Raw genomic sequence first — 20,772 nt, 5'->3', positions numbered from 1 at the left:
GTATTCTTGAAAATTTACTTCAAACTTAGACTTTCGACAGAGAATACATCAAAAAAATTTTTGCCTACAGATGAAATATGAAATCAATATATATATGTGTGTGTGTGTGTGTGTATATATATATATATTTTACAAAAGAGAATCACAGAAAATGAGAATCATCAAATGGTACACAGTGAGGGTTAGTTTATCTATTCCAGTGTATTAGAAACAATGGCTTCTGTCCTATTTAGGATTTTAGTGACAGCGGTTACATCAAAGGAAACTTAGTTTCTTGAGACATGAAGGCTTATAAAATTTTTTTATACTCGACTATTTGCTACAAGTAGAATAATTTTGGCTTTCTATTAAAACCACTATAGGTATATTTGTTAGTTCTCTGCTTACAGCCCTAGCTTGGAAACTAGTAGAGGATGGATGCTAAGGCTTACTGGTAGAAGAAAATGTTGGAGTAAAAATATATATGAGTGGGAGGAGCTATTGACCCATAAAAATGTTACCTTGAAAAGCTGCTGAAAGATGGGGCTTGTTCTCATCTCCTCAGTTGCTTTGCCCCCACAAATGCTGGTGTACTGCTGTATTCAATGTGTATAACTTTAAATACAGTTTCTGTTGTCTAAAAAGCATTGAATCATCTTTTATTTTGAAATGGTATTGATTGCATGTTTAAATGATAATACTTTGGAGGTATTGGATTAAATAAACTGTGTGTGTGTATATGTGTGTTTTCTGCAGTGAAAACACTTATTTTACAACAGTAATCTTTATTTTAGGTCAACATTCAAACATACAAGAAATGTGTTGTTACAATTAAAATTTTTTTAAAAAGTAGTGGAGTATCATCTTCATCCCATCCCTCTTAAGCCCTGACTTGAACACCCTAAGAAACTTCTTGACTTATTCTGGGCTGGCCGCACACCTGTAATTCCAGCACTTTGGGAGGCCAAGGCAGGGGGATCACTTGAGGCCAAGAATTCGATACCAGCCTGGGCAACATAGCAAGACCCCCATCTCTACAAAAGTAAGAAATTAGCTGGGCATGATGGCACATGCCTGTAGTGCTAGCTACTCAGGAGGCTGAGGCAGGAGGATTGCTTGGGCTCAGGAATTCAAGGTTACTGTGAGCTATGTTTGTGCCACTGCACTCCAGCCTGAACAACAGAGTGAGAGCCTATCTCTAAAAAATAAAAAATTGGGGGAAACTATTGAATTATTTCATAGCTTTGTATTTTAAATTGTTTTATCTTTTAATTTTGACATAATTTTAGACTTGCAAAATAGTACAAATAATTTGTATATACCCTTTACTCAGATTCTCCAAATGTTAACTTCCTACATAAACACAATACAATGATCAAAATCAGGAAATAACATCGATATAGTACTGTTACCCAACCTACAGACCTTATTTCAGTTTCACCAGTTGTCTCAATGATGTCCTTTTTCTGGTTCAGGATCAAATCCAGAATGCAATGTTGTATTTATTGTCATGTCTCTTAAGTCTCCTTTAATCTGAAATAGTTCCTCAGTCTTTGTTGTTCATGCCCTTGATGCTTTTGAAGAACACTCTCAGTTATTTTATAAAATATTTCTTAATTTGGGTTTGTCTGATATTTTCTCATGGTTAAATCCAGGTCATGCCTTTTTGGCAAGAGTACCACAGAAATGATTTTGTGCCCCCAGTGCATCATATCAGGAGACACTTATTATTGACTTATTCCATTACTGGTGATAATTAATTTTGATCATTTAAGTTGGTGCCTGCAAGGTTTCTCTGCTATAATGTTATAGGTTATACAAATATCCTGTTTCTTTATACTTTTGCCACCTAATTTTAGCACCCACTGTTGATTCTTGCCTGAAATAGTTACTACCATAGTATTTGCTAAATGGCAATTTTTAATTTTCATATAGATTTATTTCATGTATAATAATCAGGGTCCATATAGGAAATTAAGAGAGATTACTAAAATTATATTGCTGGTTTGAAATCTCACTGGGCACTCATGTGCTACTTCACTAAAGCCATTTTATATTCTTCTGTTTTTAAATCAAACATTGTCGCTCATCTCACACTATTCAGGGATCAGTCTTCTTTTTTCTTCCTATTCTACCAAAAAGGAAACTATAGTAAGATTGTGACTTTAATTTCACAAGTTTGGCCATCTTGTCTCCTGGAAGTTTGGTGTCTGGCTATCTGTTGGCAGGAGAAAAATCTGTCCTGAAGGGGGATAGGTCTTTCCTGTCTGTTCCATAATGAGCTCTGGTAATAAAATGCTCATATCCTTGCCTTAAAACCCAAACATTGGCCTTCTTACTTAAGATTGATGTCTGGGGAAGTCTTTAAGTTTCCTCATTAGAAACTTACTGGAAATGCTGACACGGATTTTATGCCTTTTATTTTCAGCCTGCCACAGTGACTCAGGGCACTCAAGGAACTATCCGACCAGCTGCCAACTTCGATGCTATAAGAGATGCAGAAATTCTTCGTAAGGCAATGAAGGGTTTTGGTAAGGAAAACAAATTTTTGTCTTTTTTAATAAGTTAAAGTAATCAATTCTAAAGTAAAAATAAACCTTATCTCATAAACCCAAGTTTATGTGTCAGCCTGGGTGCACATACCTGGATTTAATCTGATGTCTAGTGCCTTGTAAGCATTCTAAGAGATGACCTCAGGCTGGGTGTGGTGGCTTACACCTGTAGTCCCAGCACTTTAGGAGGCCGAGGTGGGCAGATCACCTGAGTTCAAGACCAGCCTGGCCAACATGGCAAAACTTCATCTGTACTAAAAATAAAAAGTAAAATAGTTGGGCATGGTGATGCATGCCTGTAATCCCAGCTTCACGGGAAGCTGAGGCAGGAGAATTGCTTGAACCTGGGAGGTGGAGATTGCAGTCAGCCTAGATCACACCATTGCACTTGCACCCCAGTCTGGGTGACAAACTCCGTCTCAAAAAAAAAAAAAAGATGACCTCAAGCAGCACCTAGCATATACTTTGTCCTTACTTAAACATGTGTGGTTCTTCCAGGGACAGATGAGCAGGCAATTGTGGATGTGGTGGCCAACCGTTCCAATGATCAGAGGCAAAAAATTAAAGCAGCATTTAAGACCTCCTATGGCAAGGTATGTTTTTCTTTCCTGGAATGAGCACCAGCAGTGGCTGGTAGACTCTGCATTCATGTCAGATTGGATACTATATTTTGATTAGTACCTGTGGTGCAAAAGAGGGACAACTAGACTTTAGAGACCTCAAGGGTACTGTATTCCCTATTTCTGTTTTTTGTTTTGTTTTGTTTTGAGATGAAGTCTCGCACCAACATCCAGGCTGGAGTGCAATGGTGCGATCTCAGCTCACTGCCGTCTTTGCTTCCCGAGTTCAAGCAATTCTCCTGCCTCAGCCTCCTGAGTAGCTGGGACTACAGGTGCACAGCATCATGCCTGGCTAATTTTTGTATTTTTAGTAGAGACGGAGTTTCACCATGTTGGCCAGGCTGGTCTCTAACTCCTGACCTCAAGTGATCCGCCTGCCTCAGCCTCCCAAAGTGCTGGGATTACAGACGTGAGCCACCATGCCTGGCCTATTTCTCTTAAAAGGCTTTTTCATTCTAGAGTAGTCCTTGATCTCATAATCATACCTTACCCCAGTCACATATGTGATAGACATTCAGTAGAAAGTAGATCACAACTACAGTCATGATCAAGAGGATGGTTCTCAGTCTTCTGCCTGTTACAGTGGGATTCAAGGCTTATTACATAGCCCTTGTTTATTCTTGGTCCTGGGCATCGCCTTCTGCTTCTCTCCCTTTCTCTAAACGTGTCCGATGTTAAAATTATATGGACTGAGTGTGGTGGCTTACGCCTGTAATCCCAGCACTTTGGGAGGCCAAAGTGGGAGAATTTCTTGAGGCCAGGAGTTCAAGACTAGCCTGGGCAACATAGGGAGACTTCATTTCCAACAACGATGACAACAAATTATATTAGCTGGGCGTGGTGGCGTGTGTCCATAGTCCCAGCTGCTTGGGAGGCTGAGGTAGAAAGATTGCTTGAGCCCAGGAAGTCAGGCTGTTAGTGAGCTGTGATTGTGTTACTGCACTGTAGCCTAGGTGACAGAACAAGACGCTGTCTCAAAAAAAAATAATAATATGGACATGCTTGCCATTCTCTGTACACACCATGATCTTTTATGCTTCTGTGTTGTGTACATGCCATTCTCCTGGCCTTGAATACCTTTTCTTTTTTTCATGGCAAACTTCTTTAAGATTTGGCTTAAATATCAGCTACTCTGAAGTTTCTTTCATTAGTCTGGACAGAATTTAGCTGCTTCTTAATACTGTAGTCCCATAGCACTTTGTAAAACCTCTGTTATTACTAATCTCACGGCCCACCCCCAAAAACTGAGCTCCCATAGGACAAACCATGGTCATAGTCATCTTTGTATTACAGTACCAAGTATATAATGGCAAGTAGCCACTTAATACTTGTTGAATGGATGATCAGTTTCTAAATCCAACAAGATTCTATGGCTAAAAAATGCCATTGTTCCTCAGATGTAATGGGAAAACATGGATAGCACTGCTTTGCTTTTTTTTTTTTTTTTTTTTACTTTTTTTTGAGACAGAGTCTCAAAAGGCTGGAGTGCAGTGGCATGATCTCCGCTCACTGCAGCCTCCACTTTCCAGGCAAGAGCGATTTTCGTGCCTCAGCCTCTCAAGTAGCTGGAATTATAGGTGTCTGCCACCACACCCAGCTAATTTTTGTACTTTTAGTAGAGACGGGATTTTGCCATGTTGGCAAGTGTGGTCTCAAACTCTTGGCCTCATGTGATCTGCCTGCCTTGGCCTCCCAAAGTGCTGGGATTACAGGCATGAGCCACCACGCCTGACCTGCTTTGCCATTTAGATAGGAATCCTAAAAATATCCTAATGTTCTCTGCATCTAGTTTATATTTCTCAGAATGGGGTAGTGGTCCATTGATTGGTCCCACCTTGCTTATTCTATTTTGCCTTTCCCTGTCTGCCCAGCCCAGTGACTGATTATGCAACACAAACCCTAGATCTCCTTAAGCTTCAACATCAGACTCACTATTCTCACAAAGATATTTTCCATGTTATGAATTTTTTATCTAGTCTGCACAATGCTGTCTCAAGTTTTTTTATATATTGCTTTAGAATTAAAACTAACAATCTAATTTCCGTACCACTAGCCACCTCTTTTCTTAACTTCCTAATTAGTAAAACACTGTTTTTCTAGCCTGCTATAGTCATCTTTGAGTCTATGTTTTTCTTTTATCATAGGGAGTATTCTGTATGCTTTGTCCTAGCAGTTGGTTATTTACTAGTTTTTATTGATCTGATCTATAAAATGGCCCTTTAAAATGTTTCTTTTGTCTACTTTGTTCCTTCTCATTTCCATTGTTACCATTCAAGTCCAAGACTTTATTACCTCTTAACTAAATATTCCAGTAGCCTAAATGTTTTCATCTATAGCTTCTTTGTCACCATCATCCATTCTGAATATTGTTGCTACATCAGTGCCATTTTCTTGCATGAAAAGTTTCCAGTGGTTCCTCCCAGCAAACAGAATCAAGTCCATATTCTTTAGCTTGGCATTCAATGTAATAATCCAAGATTTAGTTACAACTTTGTTTTAACTCATCTATTATGAAAACCTTCCTCTGTAACAAAACCAGTTGTCTTATTGTTCCATTGAACAAGCTTTGCTCATTCTTGGCTCTATACGAGTAATTCTCAACCTTAACTGAACATCGTAATTTCCTTTAAAACTTAAAAATACACAGAATCTCTGAGTCTTAGTCCTGGACATCAATGTTTTTCTTTTTTTTTTTTAAAGCTCCACAATGAGTGTAATGAAGAGTCAAGGCTGGGAACCCCTTCTCTGTTCCTTGGTGGTGTTCCTTCTTACCTGAAATACCTTTCTCCTTCCTCTTTGCATGCTAATTTTTACATTTTTCTCTGAGCTCTCCAGCTGACTTTGAACTTTTTCTGTTTCAACTTTCTCTATTACTTATTTCTATGCTACTTACCCAGTGCTAGAGTACAGGTTACCTTACATTATTTTTTTTTTAGATGTGTATCTTTCCAAATAAGAACAAGATCGGCTGGGCACAGTGGTTCATGTGTGTAATGCCAGCACTTCGGGAGGCCAAGGCGGGTGTATCACTTGGGGTCAGGCATTCAAGACCAGCCTGGCCAACATGTGAAACCCCATCTCTACTAAAAATACAAAAATTAGCCTGGCGTGGTGGGATGTGCCTGTAGTCCCAGCTACTCAGGGGGCTGAGGAAGGAGAAGAGCTTGAACCCAGGAGGCAGAGGTTGCAGTTAGCCGAGATCACACCACTGCATTCCAGCCTGGGCGACAGAGCGAGACTCTGTCTCAAAAAAATAACAACAAAAAACAAATAAGAACAAGATGATAATGGTTTCTACTTCCTCATAGAACCAAGAACAGTTCCTTTTACTAAGTAAATATCTGTTTATCATTTTGTCAGTTTGAATAATTCTTTGTTTCATATATCCCTTGTTTTTGTACCTGGTAGAGTGGAATAAGATTTTATTAAATGTTTATTGATAGAATGAATAAAATAGATCTGCTTGAGTGTAATAAGTGTGTAAGTGTAACAGACTTTAAATTTATTTACTTCTTTTTTATTTTTATTTATTTATTTATTTATTTATTTATTTTGAGACGGAGTCTTGCTCTGTCGCCCAGGCTGGAGTGCAGTGGTGCGATCTCAGCTCACTGCAAGCTCTGCCTCCCAGGTTCACGCTGTTCTCTTGTGTCAGCCTCCCGAGGACCTGGGACTACAGGTGCCTGCCACCACTCCCGGTTAATTTTTTGTGTTTTTAGTAGAGACGGGGTTTCACCGTGTTAACCAGGATGGTCTTGATCTCCTGACCTCATGATCCTCCCGCCTTGACCTCCCAAAGTGCTGGGATTACAGGCATGAGCCACCGCGCCTGGCCTTTATTTACTTCTTAGTATATAACATTCAGCTTTCAAATTTAGGTTTTTATAAAGCAATTCCATTTCTTTTTTTGTATTTTCCTTAAAAGATTTAAGTGACAAAATTTGGAGAACACATATACTTAGCTTGTATTTGTGATTAAATAGGATTTAATCAAAGATCTCAAATCAGAGTTAAGTGGAAATATGGAAGAACTGATCCTGGCCCTCTTCATGCCTCCTACATATTACGATGCCTGGAGCTTACGGAAAGCAATGCAGGTACTACTATATGTCATTTATTATGAGTATTTTGTCCTATTTCATATGTAAAACCGTACAAATTATGACGGTTCTGAATTTACAGTGGTAATTAAAGCAATTCTTTATTTCACATCATCCATCTGAATATATAGTTTTTAGTTCTAGAGAACAAAGAAATATTTGACGAAGATTTAATTACTTGCATAAATTTCATTTTTCTTTGTATAATCTTCCCTTCATTTCATGTAGGGAGCAGGAACTCAGGAACGTGTATTGATTGAGATTTTGTGCACAAGAACAAATCAGGAAATCCAAGAAATTGTCAGATGTTATCAGTCAGAATTTGGACGAGACCTTGAAAAGGACATTAGGTCAGATACATCAGGACATTTTGAACGTTTACTTGTGTCCATGTGCCAGGTGAGTATAGTATGAATGCTTGTGCGTTGATAGAGGGAACATACTTTAAAAGCCTTTTGCCAGTGAGCATTCTTTTTTCCTTTTAATATTTAGCCACCTTGCAATATTGCCATCTTTAAGAGGGACAACACAGAAACCAGTGTACAGATTTCTTTGTAGTTACTATTGAGATTTATTCCTGTAAATCTGGCTTTTGTAAGGAATTAGAGATTTAACCTCTAAGGTTGTATGGAATCAGAAACCAATTTGAGGCTCTGTGGCTGGGATGGGGATGAAACTGTACATTTGAGCTTATCACTATCCTGCCCATTATGCCCCACCATCAAGTGAAGATGTGCAGGACTGCCATAGAGGTGCTACAGGAAGTGAGGACTATGTGAGGAGACCCAGAAATGCAGAAAAATGTTTTAGGGTTCCCAGTAATAACTGTGATTAGCACCTTCTTTATTTTGATTCCCCAGGTGTGCTGGAGAATTGACAGAAAATACTCCAAATAGGGTATTTGGAATGGCATTAGAAACACACTTAGGGCCAGACATTGTGCCTCACACCTGTAATTCCAGCACTTTTGGAGGCCAAGGCAGGAGGATTGCTTGAGGCCAGGAGTTTGAAGCCAGCTTGGGTACCATAGCCAGAAACCATCTCTATAAAAAATATTTTTAAAAATTAGCCGAACATGGTGGTATGTGCCTGTAGTGCCAGCTATTCAGGAAGTTCAGTGGGAGGATCACTTGAGCCCAGGAGATTGAGGCTGCAGTGAACTGTGATCGCACCACTGCATTCCAGCCTGGGCAATAGAGTGAGATCCTGTCCTTAAAAAAAAGAAAAGAAAAAAAGAAAAGAAGCACACTTAGAATGAGATGATGAAGGTGTATTTGAAAGAGATTATGTAAATGACTAGCATGCTGATTCAATATCAAGAGTTACTGCCTATTGTGCTAGTGCACAAGATTGGACCATCTGGAGGGATCTAAAGGAGAGGAGGGGCTCTTAAGAGCCAAGGGAGGGGCTGGGTGTGGTGGTTCATGCCTATAATCCCAGTACTTTGGGAGGCTGAGGCGGGTGGATCACCTGAGGTCAGGAGTTTGAGACCAGCCTGACCCACATGGTGAAACTCCATCTCTACTAAATACAAAAAATTAGCCAGGAGTGGTGGCACCTGTAATCCCAGCTACCTGGGAGGCTGAGGCAGGAGAATTGCTTGAACCCGGGAGGCAGAGGTTGCAGTGAGCTGAGATTGTGCCATTGCACTCCAGCCTGGGTAACAAGAGCAAAACTCCATCTAAAAAAAAAAAAAAAAGGGAGGTAGCTGTGGAAAGGATAGTGTGTAACAGTGAGTGGATATGGAAATGAGAAAGCAAAGTAAATGGGTTGAAGGAAATTGAATTTACCTAAATCAGAGTAACAGGAGGGCAGTAGGTTAGGATTTAAAAGAAACAAGAAGGAAAACAGACAATGCTAAAAAATGGCTATTAAGATTTTACATGAGGTGCTGAGTCTCTCTTTATGCAGAGTTCAAGGCCCAGCCCTACCTTTTCCAGGGCATGAGTAGAGGAGTAACTTCCTGGGAAAGTGTGTGTGAATCCAAAGGCAATAATCTGGGAAATTTTTTGTGAGTACCTTTTCCTGTGTTATATTCAGTCGCCCATGTAGAATGTGCCTCTACGTATTCCTTGTGCCAGTTGCTCAGAAGACAGTTCTTCAGCTTCAAGGAGGATTTTTCCATCTTATTCCAAAGATGGTCCCTGAGACTCTAAAAGGCAGCCTTTTCTTGTTTGGGTTTGTCTTTCTGTTTTTGAGAGAAACCAACTGCTCATTAAGCTTAAACTCTTCCTTCCTCCTTCCTTTCTTCCTATTCCAGGGATGAGTGTAGTATACAAATAGGCACAGTCTAACAGAACATGAGTTATTTGTAGCTGCTTCTATAAAGCTAATGTGTCATTTTTATGCATGTATTTATGGTAAATACTTATATATTAAGATTATAATTTGACGGCTGAGTGTGGTGGTGTGAGCTTATAGTCCCAGCTACTCTGGAGGCTGAGGTAGGAGGATCACTTGAACCCAGGAGTTTGAGGCTATGATCATGTCTGCAAATAGCCATTGCACCCCAGCCTGGGCAACATAGTGAAATCGTGTCTCTTAAAAAAAAGTATTATACTCAGATGAAGAAAAGAAAGTTTATGAAGCCTCCATATTATATCCTCCCTCCCTCCTGCCCTAGAGTTAAATTTCTTGAGGGCAGAGACCCTGTCTCTCCTGTGTCCCTACCGCTTAACACAGTGCCTGACACAAAGAAAGTGCTTAATGTCTCTTAGTCGCATGAATGAATAAAAAGTAGAACTCAGTACAGTGCATATTGATCTTAAATTCCAGCTAAGAGAGCTGTTTCTTCATTTGAGTGGTAGTTAATATCTCCTAGTAGAGATATTTTTGTTTAAACATTTTGGGTTTAATTTAGCTCCCAAAAGCCCTCATTTTTAACATAACCTCATTAAACCATGATCTTATATTATAAAATCCAGTTGACAGTATAATAAATTACTAGTTATATTTCCATGCATAGAAATGAAGGATATGCATGACAGACATTATGGATTAGGCCAGGCCCAGTGGCTTACATCTATAATCCCAGCACTTTAGGAGGCTAAGGCAGGAGGATCACTTAAGCCCAGGAGTTAGAGACCAGCGTCTGGGCAACATAGTGAGACATGCTGTCTCTACAAAAAATAAAAAAATTAACCAGGCATGGTCGTTTGTGCCTGTAGTCCCAGCTATCTGGGAGGCTGAGGTGGAAGGATCACTTGAGCCTAGGAGGTTGATACTGCACTCCAGCCTGAGTGACAGAGCAAGACCCTATCTCAAAAAAAAAAAAAAGAAATAGTCTCTTTAAATCCAAAAGTGAACTAGATTGGAAAAAAAAAATTTAGTAGAACTATTATTTATTTCTTCCAATTCCTGCCTTTCTCTTTTGCAGGGAAATCGTGATGAGAACCAGAGTATAAACCACCAAATGGCTCAGGAAGATGCTCAGCGTCTCTATCAAGCTGGTGAGGGGAGACTAGGGACCGATGAATCTTGCTTTAACATGATCCTTGCCACAAGAAGCTTTCCTCAGCTGAGAGCTACCATGGAGGCTTATTCTAGGGTATGAGCTTTTCTTTTGAAGATTTGGCTTCTGCTGTAAGATACAAAAATATTTAACCCTTTAATTTTGTTTGCAGATGGCTAATCGAGACTTGTTAAGCAGTGTGAGCCGTGAGTTTTCCGGATATGTAGAAAGTGGTTTGAAGACCATCTGTAAGATATTTTTGTGCTTTGCTTTATTTTCTTTTTAAATGAGTGGGAGCTTTGAATAGTTGTTCCCATTAAATGTTGATAATATAGTCCACGTGGAATCTGCTTAGGCAGTAGCTGATCTAATCCTTTGGGGTTTGTTTTTTGTTGTTTGTTTTCTTTATTGGATAAGCCCCCAGAAACAATCCTGTGTTTTTACATACAATTTCCTATGAATGGTAGTTCTGTGATCAAACAGGGCTGTTTGGGGATTATTTGGCCTTCATCTGTAGGCCTGTCTTGATAACTGTGCCAGAATACCTGAGTTGTAGCACTTCCTTTAAAGAGAAAGGGAAAGTCCTGAGGAACTCACAGCGTCACCACGAAGCAGTTTGAGTCCTCAAAACAGATATTTCAGGTACTCAGCCCAGTGAGACTCATTTCCTTTTTGAAGTTAACCAGTTTCTGGTGGTCTAATACACAGATGTCTAACAAAGTGAAAGTTTCATTCTCATGGATATTAGGACTAAGGGGAGTATTAGTAACACTTTGGTATGAACAATGGAATGTCGGGCCACGGGCAGTAGCTCACACTTGTAGTCCCAGCTACTCAGAAGGCTGAGGTGGGAGGATCACCTGAGTCTGGGAGGCTACAGTGAGCCATGATTGCACCACTGCACTCTAGGCTGGATGACAGAGTGAGAACCTGTCTCAAAAAAAATCAAGGAGAGCATCTGAACACCCTTAACTCACCCCATGTTTCTGTGATGATTACAGAGAAAATAATCAAAGGCAGGCTATAAGTGATAAATGAAGCTGGAGGGGTACACTTCTTGTGAGATCATGATTCCATGTCTCAACCATCTCTAACTTGCAGTGCAGTGTGCCCTGAACCGCCCTGCCTTCTTTGCTGAGAGGCTCTACTATGCTATGAAAGGTGCTGGCACAGATGACTCCACCCTGGTCCGGATTGTGGTCACTCGAAGTGAGGTGAGGCAGGCCTCTCTCTTTTTGTTGGGTCTTACTTGATGTTCAATGTTGATTTCTTAAAAGTTCCCCAGTTGGTTGTCAGTCCCTCAAAAATGATAAGAAAGAGCTCTCTTTGCCACCTAAAAGAGGTGGTATAAAGAACAGAAAATTCACTTTCCTCATGCTGTGGGAGAAGCTTGCATTAGTGAAATAGGCCACTCTACCCTAATGAAGATAATACTAACAGATTTTACAACTTGAGAACGTCAATGGAGAATACAAATTTATGGGAAGTTAGACATTTGTCTTTCGATTTTCATTTTGCTTATATAAAAATTAGATGAAAGGCCTATGTAGATTAATCCTAGTGGATATCAACATTATTTAAATTTAGCATCCTTTATTAATAATAAAACAATTTTTAAAATATTCGTAATTGTCTCCTTAAGTATAGCCTCATTTTTAAAAATTGTACTTTATATATTTACTGCACTTACAAAAAATTATTTTTTTTCTCAGAAGAAATGACATTTGAATTTTTTTTTTTTTTTTTTTTTTTTTGAGACATGGTCTCACTCTGTCACCCAGACTGGAGTGCAGTGGCACGATCTCAGCTCACTGCAACCTCCACTTCCTGGGTTCAAGCAATTCTGTCACCTCAGCCTCTCGAGTAGCTGGGACTACAGGTGTGTGCCACCATGCCCAGCTAAGTTTTTGTATTTTTTGGTAGAGATGGGGTTTCACCATGTTGGCCAGGCTGGTCTCGAACTCCTGACCTCAAGTGATCCACCTGCCTCGGCCTCCCAAAGTGCTGGGATCACAGGCGTGAGCCACCACGCCTGGCCTGAACTTTTAATTGAAAGAAAACATGGCGGGGTGTCGTGGCTTACTCCTGTAATCTCAGCAGTTCGGGAGGCCAAGGCGGGAGGATTGCTTGAGCCCAGGAGTTTGAGACCAGCCTGGGCAACATGGTGAAACCTATTTCTACAAAAAACAAACGCGCGCGCGCGCACACACACACACACACACACGCCGGGGCGTGGTAGCCTGGGCAACATGGTGAAACCTATTTATACAAAAAATACACACACACACACGGTGAAACCTATTTATACAAAACACATACACACACACACACACACACACACACACACACACACACACACACACACACACACACACGCCAGGCATGGTAGTCCCAGCTACCCAGAATGTTGAGGTGGAAGGATCACCTGAGCCTGGAAGGTCAAGGCTGCAGTGAGCCGTGATTGCACCACTACACTCCAGCCTTGGTGACAGAGACCCTGTGTCAAAAAAATACCCTAAATTATTATTATTATTGCGTGTGTTTTTTTTTTTTTTTTTTTTGAGATGGAGTCTCGCTCTGTCACCCAGGCTGAAATACAGTGGCACAATCTCGGCTTACTGCAACCTCTGCCTCCCGGGTTCAAGTGATTCTCCTGCCTCAGCCTCCTGAGTAGCTGGGATTACAGGTGCGTGCCACCATGCCTGGCTAATTTTTTTGTGTTTTTAGTAGAGACTGGGTTTCACCATGTTGGTCAGGCTGGTCTCGAACTCCTGACCTGATGATCCGTCTGCCTCGGCCTCCCAAAGTGCTGGGATTATAGGCATGAGCCACCACAACCGGCCAAAAACCCTAAATTATACTAAAGAAGGTAGATTATTTTTAAAGAAAACAACCAGAATATGGTATTTTGAAAAAAACTTTGTTCTTTAGCTTAAATTTTCAAAGCAGGATGTTTTAAGTTGTGATAAAATATACATAACATAAAAATTTACCATTTTTAAGTAGCAATAAGTACATTCACATTGTTATGCAACCATCATTTCCATTCACCTTCAGATGTTTTTTCAGCTTGCAAAACTGAAAATCCATACTCCTTAAACAGTAACTCCCCATTCTCCTTTCTCCCAACTGCTGGCAACAAACCATGTGACTTCCTGTGCCTGTGTTTGACTACTCTAGGTACGTCATATTGGTGGAATCATACAATATTTGTCTTTTTGTGAGTGTTGTCTTTTACTTAGCATAGCGTCCTCAAGGTTTATTCATGTTATAGCATGTCAGAATTTCCTTCCTTTTGAGACTGAGTAATTAAATAGTCTATTGTACGTGTATCCCACCTTTTGGTTTTTTTTTTAATTCATCTGTGACACTTGGTTTGTTTCTGCCTGAATAATGCTGCTATGAACATGGATGTACAAATATCTGTTCAAGTCTACTTTCACTTATTTTGAATATACCCAGAAGTGGAATTTCTAGGTCATATTGTAATTCTTTGGAAGTGTTTTTGTTTTGCTTTGAGGAATTAACCATATTAGTTTCCACAGCAGCTGCACCCTTTTACTTTTCCATCAACCTGTGTACAAGTGTTCCCATTTCATGGCATCCTTGCCAATACTTAATATTTTTTTGGTTTTGATAATAGCCATCCTATCAAATGTTTTTAAATGACTAATATCTTTGGAATAATAGATGAAACTAGTACTACCCTGACCAAGTATTTTACAGAGCTGTGAATCAGACCTTCATTGGGTAGTGCTAGCATTGGTATGAGTGCCAGCCATAAAATGTCAGTCACTTGGTGTTTTCCCCCCCAAGTTTTGATTATTATTAAGATCTTATTATTTAAAAAGAATTTTAATAAATGTCAGGTGTCACAGATGTTTTTCTGACAGAAATATTATTTCTTATGCAGATTGACCTTGTACAAATAAAACAGATGTTCGCTCAGATGTATCAGAAGACTCTGGGCACAATGATTGCAGGTGACACGAGTGGAGATTACCGAAGACTTCTTCTGGCTATTGTGGGCCAGTAGGAGGGATTTTTTTTTTTTTAATGAAAAAAAAATTTCTATTCATAGCTTATCCTTCAGAGCAATGACCTGCATGCAGCAATATCAAACATCAGCTAACCGAAAGAGCTTTCTGTCAAGGACCGTATCAGGGTAATGTGCTTGGTTTGCACATGTTGTTATTGCCTTAATTCTAATGTTATTTTGTTCTCTACATACAATCAATGTAAAGCCATATCACAATGATACAGTAATATTGCAATGTTTGTAAACCTTCATTCTTACTAGTTTCATTCTAATCAAGATGTCAAATTGAATAAAAATCACAGCAATCTCTGATTCTGTGTAATAATATTGAATAATTTTTTAGAAGGTTACTGAAAGCTCTGCCTTCCGGAATCCCTCTAAGTCTGCTTGATAGAGTGGATAGTATGTTAAAACTGTGTACTTTAAAAAAAAATTCAACTCTTTACATCTAGAATAATTTGCATCTCATTTTGCCTAAATTGGTTCTGTATTCGTAAACACTTTCCACATAGAAAATAGATTAGTATTACCTGTGGCACCTTTTAAGAAAGGGTCAAATGTTTATATGCTTAAGATACATAGCCTACTTTTTTTTCCCAGTTTTCTTTTTTTAAATTGAGTTATGACAAATAAAAAATTGCATATATTTAAGGTGTACAATATGGTGTTTTGATATCAGCATTCCTTGTGTAATGATTCCACAATTAAGGTCAGGCTAATTACGTATCTGTCACCTTGACATAGTTACCATTTTTTCATGTGTGGTGAAAACACTTAAGATCTACTACCTTAGCAAATTTTAAGTGTTCAGTACATTATTAACTATAGATACTGTGCTCTACATTAAACCTCTAGCATTTATTTGTTTTATAACTGAAAGTTTATACCCTTTGACCAACATCTCCCCATTTTCCCCACCTCTCACCTGGACAACCACCACTCTGTTTAAGTTCAGCTATTTTAGATTCCATGTATAAATGGTATACAATATTCTCTTTCTGTGTCTGGCTTATTTCACTTAGCATAATGATCTCTAAGTTTATAGTTCACATTGTCACAAATGGCAGAATTTCCTCTTTTTTTTTTTTGAGATGGAGTTTCGCTCTTGTTCCCCAGGCTGGAGTTCAGTGGCACAATCTCAGCTCACTGCAACCTCCGCCTTCCGGGCTCAAGCGATTCTCTTGCCTCAGCCTCCTGAGTAGCTGGGATTATAGGCATCTGCCACCACTCCCGGCTAATTTTTTGTTTAGTAGAGATAGGGTTTCACCAGATTGGCCAGGCTGGTCTTGAACTTGTGACCTCAGGTGATCCACACGCCTTGGCCTCCCAAAGTGCTTGGATTACAGGCAAGAGCCACCACACCTGGCCAGAGTTTCCTCCTTTAAGGCTGAATAATATTCCATTGTGTATATATACTATAATTTCTTTATCCATTCATCCATCAATGGACACTTGAGTAGTTTCCATATCTTGGTTATTGTGAATAATGCTGCAGTGAACATGGGAGTAAAGATACCTCTTTACTGATTTCATTTCCTTCAGATACATACCCAGAGGTGGTATTGCTGGGTCATATTATTTTTAATTTTTTGAGAAACCTCCATACTGTTTTCTATAATGGCTATACCAATTTACCTTCCCACCAACAGTGTACAGTGGTTCCCTTTGCTCCACATTCTTGCCAACACTTGCTATGTCTTACCTTTTTGATAATACCTAACCTAATAGGTGAAAATTCCATGTGTACTTGAGAAGAATGTATATGCTGCCATTGTTAGGTATAGAGTGTTCCGTATGTGTCCATTAGATCTAGTTTATTGTTCTGTTTAAGTCCTCTTTTTCCTTACATCTGATTCTTCTATCCATTATTGAGAATGGGGTATTGAAGTCCCCAGTTACTGTTGTAAAACTGTTTCTCCCTTTAATTCTATCAGTTTTTGCTTCGTATATTTAGGTGGTCTGTTATTAGGTGTGTAGATGTTCATAATTGTCATATCTTCTTGCAGTATTGGATTTTTTATTATATAATGTTCTTTGTCCCCTGTAACCTTTTTTTTTTTTTTTTTTTTTTTTGAGAATGGAGTCTTGCTCTGCTGCCCAGGCTGGAGTGCAGTGGCCTGATCTCAGCTCACTGCAACCTCCGCCTCTCGGGTTCAAGCAATTCTCCTGCCTCAACCTCCCGAGTAGTGGGGATTACAGGTGCCCGCCAGTCAGCATGCCTGGCTAATTTTTGTATTTTTAGTAGAGACAGGTTTTTGCCATGTTGGCCAGGTTGGTCTTGAACTCCTGACCTCAGGTGATCTGCCCGCCTCAGCTTCCCAAAGTGCTGGGATTACAGGCCTGAGCCACCATGACCGGCCCCTATAACCTTTTTTGATTTAAAGTCTATCTTGTCTGATATTACTGTAGCCTCCCCTGCTCTCTTTTGGTTACTGTTTGCATGGAGTATCTTTTTCCATCTTTTAACTTTTAATCTGTTTGTGTCTTTGGATCAAATGTGAGTGTTTGGTAGACAGCATAAAGTTGAATTTTTGTTTGTTTGTTTGTTTGTTTTGAGATGGAGTCTCGCTCTGTTGCCAGGCTAGAGTGCAGTGGAGTGATCTCGGCTCACTGCAACCTCCACCTCCCGGGTTCAAGTGATTCTCCTGCCTCAGCCTCCCTAGTAAGTGGGACTACAGGTGTGTGCCACCACGCCCAGTTAATTTTTTGTATTTTTAGTTGAGATGGGGTTTTACCATGTTGGCCAGGATGGTCTCGATCTCTTGACCTTGTGATCCGCCCACCTCAGCCTCCCAAGGATTTTTAAAAATCCATTTTGCTGGCCGGGCACGGTGGCTCAGTCTGTAATCTCAGCACTTTGGGAGGCCAAGGCGGGCGGATCACAAGGTCGGGAGATCGAGACCATCCTGTGGATGGTGAAACCCCATCTCTACTAAAAATACAAAAAAAAAAAAAAACCGGGCGTGGTGGCAGGTGCCTGTGGTCCCAGCTACTGGGGAGGCTGAGGCAGGAGAATGCTGTCAACCCAGGAGGTGGGACTTGCAGTGAGCTGAGATTGTGCCACTGCACTCCAGCCTGGGTGACAGAGCGAGACTCGTCTCAAAAAAAAAAAAAACCCATTTTGCCAGTCTTTGTCTTTTGTTTTTGTTTTTGTTTTCAGATGGATCTCGCGCTGTCGCCCAGGCTGGAGTGCAGTGGCGCAATCTTGGCTCACTGCAAGCTCCGCCTCCCGGGTTCACGCCGTTCTCCAGCCTCAGCCTCCCGAGTAGAGCTGGGACCACAGGTGCCCGCCACCACGCCTGGCTAATTTTTTGTATTTTTAGTAGAGACGGGGTTTCACCGTGTTAGCCAGGATGGTCTCGATCTCCTGCCCTCGTGATCCACCCACCTCAGCCTCCCAAAGTGCTGGGATTACAGGCGTGAGCCACCTCGCCCAGCCCATTCTTTGTCTTTTGATTAGAACGTTTAATCCTGGCTGGGCGTGGTAGCTCACACCTGTAATTCCAGCACTTTGGGAGGCTGAGGCCAGCAGATCACTTGAGATCAGGAGTTCAAGACCAGTCTAGCCAACATGGTGAGACCCCGTCTCTACAAAAAATACAAAAATTAGCTGGGTGTGGTGGCATGCGCCTATAATCTACTCGGGAGGCTGAGGTAGGAGAATTGCTTGAACCCAGGAGGTGGAGGTTGTAGGGAGCTGAGATCATGCCACTACAATCCAGGCTGGGCTACAGAGCGAGACTCCATCTCAAAAATAAAAATTAAAAAAAAGAAAATGTAATCTATTTACATTTAAAGTAATTACTGATAAGAACTTCTGTTGTATTGCTATTTGTTCTCCATATGGCTTACTGCTTTTTTGTCCCTCATTTCCTGCATTACTGTCTTTTGTGTTTAGTTGTTTTGTAGTGAAACATTTAAATGCATTTCCCTTTGTTTTGTGTATATTCTATAGCTATTTTCTCTGTGGTTACCATGGGGATAACATTTAACATCCTAAAGTTATAACACTAAATTTATGCCAGCTTCAGTGACATACAAACTCTTCTAACAGCTGTGTCCTCACCCCTTTTGGTTGATGTCACAAAATTACATCTTTTTACATTGTGTGACCCAAAACATAAACTAATTCTTTTAAATACATTAGTTTCTTAAATTACGTAGAATACAAAATTTGGAGTTACAAACCAAAATTACAGTTATGCTAGTGTTTAGTTTTTTTTAATGTGTTCATCTCAAATCATGTAGAAAACCAAAAGTATCGTCACAGACTATTATTACAATAACATTAGCTTTTATAATTGCCCATGTATTTACCCTTTATTGAGATCTTTATTTCTTCATGTGGCTTCAAGTTACTGTCTAGTCTCCTTTCATTTCATCCTGCAGGACTAGGACTTCTTTGAGCATTTCTTGTAGGGCAGGTCTAGTGGTAATGAACTTTCCCAGCTTTTATCTAGGAATGTCTAAATTTCTTCCTCACTTTTTAAGGACAGTTTTGCCAGATATAGGATTCTTGGGTTGACAATTTTTTTTTTAGCACTTTAACTATATCATCCAATTCTTTCTGATGAGAAATCTGCTGATAATCTTATTAAGAATATCTTGTATGTGGCAAATCACTTCTCTCTTGCTGATTTCAGGATTCTCTCTTTGGATTTAGAAAGTTTGATTAAAGGCTGGGCACGGTGGCTCACGTCTGTAATCCCAGCACTTTGGGAGGCTGAGGCAGGCGGATCACGAGGTCAGGAGATCAAGACCATCCTGGCTAACACTGTGAAACCCTGTCTCGACTAAAAATACAAAAAATTAGCTGGGCGTGGTGGTGGGCACCTGTAGTCCCAGCTACTCGGGAGGCTGAGGCAGGAGAATGGCATGAACCCGGGAGACAGAGCTTGCAGTGAGCCGAGATCGTGCCACTACACTCCAGCCTGCGTGACAGAGCAAGACTCCGTCTTAAAAAAAAAAAAAAAGAAACTTCGATTGATTAAAATGTGTCTTAATGTGGCTCTCTTTAAGTTCATCTGCTTGGAGTTCATTGAGCTGCTTGGGTGTTTATATTCATGTCTCATAGAACTTGGGAAGCTTTTAAGCCATTATTTCTTCAAATATTTTCTCTTCCTATTTCTTGCCCATTAGAATTCCCACAATGTGTATCATGGTCCACTTGATGGTGTTTCACAGGTCCGTTAGGCTCTGTTCACTTTTCCTCAATCTTTTTTCTTTCTGTTTTCCAGACTCAGTTTCCATTGTCCTGTCTCCAATTTGACTTACTCTTTTTTTTGCTTGTTTAAATCTGCCTTTGAATCCTGCTAGTGAATTTTTGCATTTCAGTTATTGTATTTTTCAGCTCCAGAATTTGTTTGGTTTCTTTTTAGGTTTTCTATCTCTTTACTGATATTTCCATTTTCTTCATACATCACTTTCTTGGCTTTTTCCATATCTTCCTTTAGTTTTTTGATCATCTCTTTTATTTTATTTTATTTTTTTGAGACAGGGCCTCACTCCTGTCGCACAGGCTAGAGTGCAGTGGTGCAATCACAGCTTAACTGCAGCCTCGACTTACCTGGCTCAGTTGATCTCCCATGTCAGACTCCAAGTAGCTGGGACTACAGGTGTGTGCCACCACATCCAGCTAATTTTTTGTATTTTTTAGTAGAGATGGAGTTTCACTGTGTTGCCCAGGCTGGTTTCAAACTCCTGGGCTCAAGTGATCTGCCCACCTTGGCTTCCCAAAGTGTTGGGATTACAGGCATGAGCCACCACCACACCTGGCCTTATATCTTCAAGACAGTTTTTTGTTTTTGTGTTTTGAGACAAGGGTCTCGCTCTGTCACCCAGGCTGGAGTGCAGTGGCACAATCCAAGCTCACTGCAGCCTCAAACTCCTGGGCTCAAAGTGAGCCTTCTGCCTCAACATCCCAAGTAGCTAGCTAGTTAGGACTATAGACACAGGCCACTGCACCTGGCTGGCTTATTTTTTAATTCTTCTTCTTCTTTTTTTTTTTTTTTTTTTCCTCTAAGAGACAGGG

General features: G+C 40.2%; 2 protein-coding genes across 8 annotated transcripts in view; both read left to right on the top strand.

Moving 5' to 3' along the window:
• ANXA7 (annexin A7) overlaps window positions 1-15,387 on the top strand; it is a 38,653-nt gene extending 23,266 nt beyond the window's left edge. For 5 of the 6 annotated variants that reach the window (XM_063780387.1, XM_009458674.5, XM_063780386.1 and 2 more), the window contains 8 exons: window positions 2,408-2,510; window positions 3,030-3,124; window positions 7,135-7,248; window positions 7,480-7,650; window positions 10,628-10,798; window positions 10,875-10,950; window positions 11,804-11,916; window positions 14,616-15,387. In XM_063780387.1, the coding sequence (XP_063636457.1) occupies window positions 2,408-2,510; window positions 3,030-3,124; window positions 7,135-7,248; window positions 7,480-7,650; window positions 10,628-10,798; window positions 10,875-10,950; window positions 11,804-11,916; window positions 14,616-14,738 (966 nt within the window). In that variant the 3' untranslated portion in view covers window positions 14,739-15,387. 6 annotated transcript variants of the gene reach the window in all.
• Window positions 11,804-20,772, top strand: part of CFAP70 (cilia and flagella associated protein 70) — a 125,474-nt gene continuing 116,505 nt past the window's right edge. For both annotated transcript variants that reach the window (XM_054660235.2, XM_054660234.2), the window contains exon 1: window positions 11,804-11,916. The gene's annotated coding sequence lies outside the window, so the exon portion shown is untranslated. The remainder of the gene's footprint in view (window positions 11,917-20,772) is intronic.

This window comes from Pan troglodytes, chromosome 8 (genome assembly GCF_028858775.2).
Source record: "Pan troglodytes isolate AG18354 chromosome 8, NHGRI_mPanTro3-v2.0_pri, whole genome shotgun sequence".
Classification (NCBI taxonomy): Eukaryota; Metazoa; Chordata; class Mammalia; order Primates; family Hominidae; genus Pan; species Pan troglodytes.
Note: the sequence above shows the minus strand (reverse complement) of the source record. Positions and strands in the feature narration are given on the sequence as shown.